Genomic DNA, 6,636 nt, shown 5'->3' on the forward strand with positions numbered 1-6,636 from the left:
GAAAAATTTGATCAATTGCGAAAGAAAATTTTAGAATTTTTGAAAAATCTTACGAAATATTTGAGTATGGTCCAAATAATGATCGAAATTTCAAAAACTTTGTATTTAGAAGAAAAATTGCTCGAAATTTTTGAAAATCGGTGATAAAGTTACCAATTTTTGGAAAATTTGATCAATTGCGAAAGAAAATTTTAGTTTTTTTGAAAATTCTTACGAAATATTTGAGTACGGTTCAAATAATGATGGAAATTTCAAAAAACTTTTTATTTAGAAGAGAAAATGCTCGAAATTTTTGAAAATCGGTGATAACGTTACCAATTTTTGGAAAATTTGATCAATTGGGAAAGAAAATTTTAGAATTTTTGAAAAATCTTACGAAATATTTTAGTACGGTCCAAGTAATGATCGAAATTTCAAGAAATTTTTTATATACAAGAGAAAGTGCTCGAAATTTTTGAAAATCGGTGATAAAGTTACCAATTTTTGAAAAATTTGATCAATTGCGAAAGAAAATTTTAGAATTTTTGAAAAATCTTACGAAATATTTGAGTATGGTCCAAATAATGATCGAAATTTCAAAAACTTTGTATTTAGAAGAAAAATTGCTCGAAATTTTTGAAAATCGGTGATAAAGTTACCAATTTTTGGAAAATTTGATCAATTGCGAAAGAAAATTTTAGTTTTTTTGAAAATTCTTACGAAATATTTGAGTACGGTTCAAATAATGATGGAAATTTCAAAAAACTTTGTATTTAGAAGAGAAAATGCTCGAAATTTTTGAAAATCGGTGATAAAGTTACCATTTTTGGAAAATTTGATCAATTGCGAAAGAAAATTTTAGTTTTTTTGAAAATTCTTACGAAATATTTGAGTACGGTTCAAATAATGATGGAAATTTCAAAAAACTTTGTATTTAGAAGAGAAAATGCTCGAAATTTTTGAAAATCGGTGATAAAGTTACCATTTTTGGAAAATTTGATCAATTGCGAAAGAAAATTTTAGCATTTTTGAAAAATCTCACGAAATAATTGAGTACGGTCCAAATAATGATCGAAATTTCAAAAAACTTTGTATTTAGAAGAAAAAATGCTCGAAATTTTTGAAAATCGGTGATAACGTTACCGATTTTTGGAAAATTTGATCAATTGCGAAAGAAAATTTTAGTTTTTTTGAAAATTCTTACGAAATATTTGAGTACGGTTCAAATAATGATGGAAATTTCAAAAAACTTTGTATTTAGAAGAGAAAATGCTCGAAATTTTTGAAAATCGGTGATAAAGTTACCATTTTTGGAAAATTTGATCAATTGCGAAAGAAAATTTTAGCATTTTTGAAAAATCTCACGAAATAATTGAGTACGGTCCAAATAATGATCGAAATTTCAAAAAACTTTGTATTTAGAAGAAAAAATGCTCGAAATTTTTGAAAATCGGTGATAACGTTACCGATTTTTGGAAAATTTGATCAATTGCGAAAGAAAATTTTAGTTTTTTTGAAAATTCTTACGAAATATTTGAGTACGGTTCAAATAATGATGGAAATTTCAAAAAACTTTGTATTTAGAAGAGAAAATGCTCGAAATGTTTGAAAATCGGTGATAACGTTACCGATTTTTGGAAAATTTGATCAATTGCGAAAGAAAATTTTAGAATTTTTGAAAAATGTTACGAAATATTTGAGTACGGTCCAAATAATGATCGAAATTTCAAAAAACTTTGTATTTAGAAGATAAAATGCTCGAAATTTTTGAAAATTTGATTAACTACAAAAAGAAATTTTTGAAAAATCTTACGAAATATTTCAAAAATAACCAAATAATTATCGAAATTTCACGAAAATTGTTTAGAGTTTCAGAAAATTATTGATTTTTTGAAAAATTTCAAAAAGAAATCGAACTTTTAAAAAAATTCTTATTATTTTCAACATACTTAATATGATATACAGGGGGTGACAATTATTCATCCGCGAAATACGAATTATCGATGGAAATAACTCAAAAAACTTGAAAGTCAACTGAATTGTGGATAACGTCGTTAATTTTTTGGAAGAAACGTTTGGATTTTTGAGAAATATTAAGAAAATCGTCGAGATATTATTTTAGATTTTATCAGGGACTGAAAAAATCGCTTGTACATTCGAAAAAGTTTAAGGAAATTTGTGGATTCTCAAGAATTTCATCAATCACGAAAGAAATTTTTGGAAAATCTTTCCAAATATTTGAAAAAGACCAAATAATCGAAATTTTACGAAAATTCTTCAAATTTCTCGTAAAGAAATCGAACTTTTCAAAAAATTCTTTGAAAAAATCGTTGTATTGAGATGTATTCGTACGATACGAAATGAAAATATTTGTAAATGATATACAGGGGGTGTGATAATGATTCATTTACGAAATACGAATTATCGATTGAAATAACTCGAAAAATTTTGTTTTAACTGTGTGTATAAAAGTGAATTGTATGAAAATGCGTTCGCCGAATATAAATTTTCATAAAAAAAAACTCTCGTTTTAACGAATAATTTATTCACTCGAATATTTATTGATAAAACACTTTACAAACCAAAATTTTCTAGCGGTAATTATCGAATCGATAGATTTTTTTTCGATTTTCATTTCCACATTCCGCATTCGCGAAACTAAAAAAACCAAAAATGAAATTTTCTCTTCGAAATATGTACGTACGCGGAATTAGCTTGCAATATACGATATTTAATAAAAATATTGAGACGTAATTTATCCGAAAAACTCCGTATAGGCCAATCAACGCGAAGAAGAATACAAAAATCAAATAAAGAACTTGACCACTCGCCTAAAGGAGGTACACATACAACACCTACGTTGGTTGGATCGCTTTAACATTAACAAACTTTTTTTCGTTATTATTTTTGTTTTTTTTTTTTTTTTTGTTATTATTTTATTTTTAGCATGTACGACGATTGTTAAGTGTTTCTAATGAGAGTTATTATTTATTTTAACTAACATTTAGGCCACCCGCAAGGAGGACGAGTATTCGGTTACGTTAAAACAGGTGGAACAACAATTGAGAGAGGTAAAAATTTTTTTTTCTAGGTAAACGAAAAAAATTCTTTCTCGGAATGTATAGCGGATGATGGTAGAATTATGTTTCCTTCCCATAGTGTATTCAACCACGCCACGTCATGTATATGCTACGGACATTTTCTTCATTTTTTATCGTTTTTTTTTGTTTTTTTTTGATGTATATTTGAAGGGCGCAGGATTAGTATTATAACGTCGTCGTCGCGTCGGTGGTGAACGAAAATTATATGAAAAAGTAGATCGGGGGATTATTTTTTCTAATTTTTTTCGAATTATTTTGAATTAAAACTGTCGGTGGAATTGGCTCTTGTATATTTTTGAAATTTTGGGGGAATTGCTTCAGTTTTCCGTGAAGCTTCAAAAGAATATGACGCGTTGAGGAAAGTGCTCGAAAATTTATGAAAGTTGTAGATTTATATCCAAAAATCGATGCCGTTTGTTTATAAATATTCAAAATGAAATCGATTTTCTCAAAAAATTGTTTTATTTTTTTTGCTAGATTAAGAGAATCTTTCAATTACAAAGAATTGCTGGAAATTTGAAAAAAAACGCGAGGAAATTATCGATTTTTAGAAAAATTTCTAAATTTTTCTTAAAAGATCGAATTATCGATGGAAAATTTTAAAAAATTGTTTAATTTTCCTGCCATCTTCGATAAATTATTACGTATTAAAGAGAATAACCAAAGTTTTAAAAAATTATCGATTTTTTGAAAAAAAATAGAATCTTTCATAAATTATTACGTATTAAAGAGAACGAAAAAAAATCTCAATAAATTGAATCTATGAAAAATATTTAAAAAAAGATCGATTTTTTTAGAAAATTGTTTTATTTTTTCTGTTAACTTGAGAAAAGTCATTCTATTAAAAAAAGTTGCTCAGATTGTCTAATTATGGGAAAAAATTATTAAATTTTTCAAAAAGATCGAATTAACCATTGAAAATTCAAGAAAATTGTTTAATTTTTCTGCAAATCTTCGATAAATTATTACGTATTAAAGAAAAAAGAAAAAAAATTCAAAAAAATGATTCCATTTATGAAAAATATTGAAAAAGAGATCGATTTTTTTAGAAAATTGTTTTATTTTTTCTGTTAACTTGAGAAAAGTCATTCTATTAAAAAAAGTTGCTCAGATTGTCTAATTATGGGAAAAAATTATTAAATTTTTCAAAAAGACCGAATTAACCATTGAAAATTAAAGAAAATTGTTTAATTTTTCTGCAAATCTTCGATAAATTATTACGTATTAAAGAAAACGAAAAAAAAATTCAAAAAAATGATTCCATTTATGAAAAATATTGAAAAAGAGATCGATTTTTTCTGTTAGCTCGAGAAAAGTCATTTTATTAAAAAAAGTTGCTCGAATTATCGAATTTTGGGAAAAATTCTTAGGTTTTTCAAAAAAATCGAATTAACCATTGAAAATTAAAGAAAATTGTTTAATTTTTCTGCAAATCTTCGATAAATTATTACGTATTAAAGAAAAAAGAAAAAAAATTCAAAAAATTGGTTCCATTTATGAAAAATATTTAAAAAAAGATCGATTTTTTTTAGAAAATTGTTTTATTTTTTCTGTTAACTTGAGAAAAGTCATTCTATTAAAAAAAGTTGCTCAGATTGTCTAATTTTGGGAAAAAATTATTAAATTTTTCAAAAAGATCGAATTAACCATTGAAAATTCAAGAAAATTGTTTAATTTTTCTGCAAATCTTCGATAAATTATTACGTATTAAAGAAAACGAAAAAAAAATTCAAAAAAATGATTCCATTTATGAAAAATATTGAAAAAGAGATCGATTTTTTCTGTTAGCTCGAGAAAAGTCATTTTATTAAAAAAAGTTGCTCGAATTATCGAATTTTGGGAAAAATTCTTAGGTTTTTCAAAAAAATCGAATTAACCATTGAAAATTAAAGAAAATTGTTTAATTTTCTAGCCAATCTCCGATAAATTATTACGTATTAAAGAAAAAAGAAAAAAAATTCAAAAAATTGGTTCCATTTATGAAAAATATTTAAAAAAAGATCGATTTTTTTTAGAAAATTGTTTTATTTTTTCTGTTAACTTGAGAAAAGTCATTCTATTAAAAAAAGTTGCTCAGATTGTCTAATTTTGGGAAAAAAATTATTAAATTTTTCAAAAAGATCGAATTAACCATTGAAAATTCAAGAAAATTGTTTAATTTTTCTGCAAATCTTCGATAAATTATTACGTATTAAAGAAAACGAAAAAAAAATTCAAAAAAATGATTCCATTTATGAAAAATATTGAAAAAGAGATCGATTTTTTCTGTTAGCTCGAGAAAAGTCATTTTATTAAAAAAAGTTGCTCGAATTATCGAATTTTGGGAAAAATTCTTAGGTTTTTCAAAAAAATCGAATTAACCATTGAAAATTAAAGAAAATTGTTTAATTTTCTAGCCAATCTCCGATAAATTATTACGTATTAAAGAAAAAAGAAAAAAAATTCAAAAAATTGGTTCCATTTATGAAAAATATTTAAAAAAAGATCGATTTTTTTAGAAAATTGTTTTATTTTTTTCTGTTAACTTCAGAAAAGTCATTCTATTAAAAAAAAGTTGCTCAGATTGTCTAATTATGGGAAAAAATTATTAAATTTTTCAAAAAGACCGAATTAACCATTGAAAATTCAAGAAAATTGTTTAATTTTCTAGCCAATCTCCGATAAATTCTCACGTATTAAAGAAAAAAAGAAAAAAATTCAAAAAATTGGTTCCATTTATGAAAAAATATTAAAAAAAAGATCGATTTTTTTAGAAAATTGTTTTATTTTTTCTGTTAACTTGAGAAAAGTCATTCTATTAAAAAAAGTTGCTCAGATTGTCTAATTTTGGGAAAAAATTATTAAATTTTTCAAAAAGATCGAATTAACCATTGAAAATTCAAGAAAATTGTTTAATTTTTCTGCAAATCTTCGATAAATTATTACGTATTAAAGAAAACGAAAAAAAAATTCAAAAAAATGATTCCATTTATGAAAAATATTGAAAAAGAGATCGATTTTTTCTGTTAGCTCGAGAAAAGTCATTTTATTAAAAAAAGTTGCTCGAATTATCGAATTTTGGGAAAAATTCTTAGGTTTTTCAAAAAAATCGAATTAACCATTGAAAATTAAAGAAAATTGTTTAATTTTCTAGCCAATCTCCGATAAATTCTCACGTATTAAAGAAAAAAGAAAAAAAATTCAAAAAATTGTTCCATTTATGAAAAAATATTTAAAAAAAGATCGATTTTTTTTAGAAAATTGTTTTATTTTTTCTGTTAACTTGAGAAAAGTCATTCTATTAAAAAAAGTTGCTCAGATTGTCTAATTTTGGGAAAAAATTATTAAATTTTTCAAAAAGATCGAATTAACCATTGAAAAATTCAAGAAAATTGTTTAATTTTTCTGCAAATCTTCGATAAATTATTACGTATTAAAGAAAACGAAAAAAAAAATTCAAAAAAAATGATTCCATTTATGAAAAATATTGAAAAAGAGATCGATTTTTTCTGTTAGCTCGAGAAAAGTCATTTTATTAAAAAAAGTTGCTCGAATTATCGAATTTTGGGAAAAATTC

General features: G+C 24.2%; 1 protein-coding gene across 18 annotated transcripts in view; it reads left to right on the forward strand.

The window, feature by feature from the left end:
• The window catches only part of LOC130444859 (tropomyosin-2), a 48,157-nt gene that overhangs the window by 26,777 nt on the left and 14,744 nt on the right, over positions 1-6,636 (forward strand). For 8 of the 18 annotated variants that reach the window (XM_056780164.1, XM_056780166.1, XM_056780165.1 and 5 more), the window contains one exon: positions 2,757-2,819. The exons of 5 other annotated variants lie outside the window; for them this stretch is intronic. In XM_056780164.1, coding sequence (XP_056636142.1) covers positions 2,757-2,819 — 63 coding nt within the window. Of the gene's footprint in view, positions 1-2,756; positions 2,820-2,987; positions 3,051-6,636 lie in introns of all 18 variants that reach the window. 5 more of the 18 variants (XM_056780161.1, XM_056780168.1, XM_056780162.1 and 2 more) reach the window with 1 other exon arrangement.

Source organism: Diorhabda sublineata, chromosome 6, assembly GCF_026230105.1.
Source record: "Diorhabda sublineata isolate icDioSubl1.1 chromosome 6, icDioSubl1.1, whole genome shotgun sequence".
NCBI lineage: Eukaryota > Metazoa > Arthropoda > Insecta > Coleoptera > Chrysomelidae > Diorhabda > Diorhabda sublineata.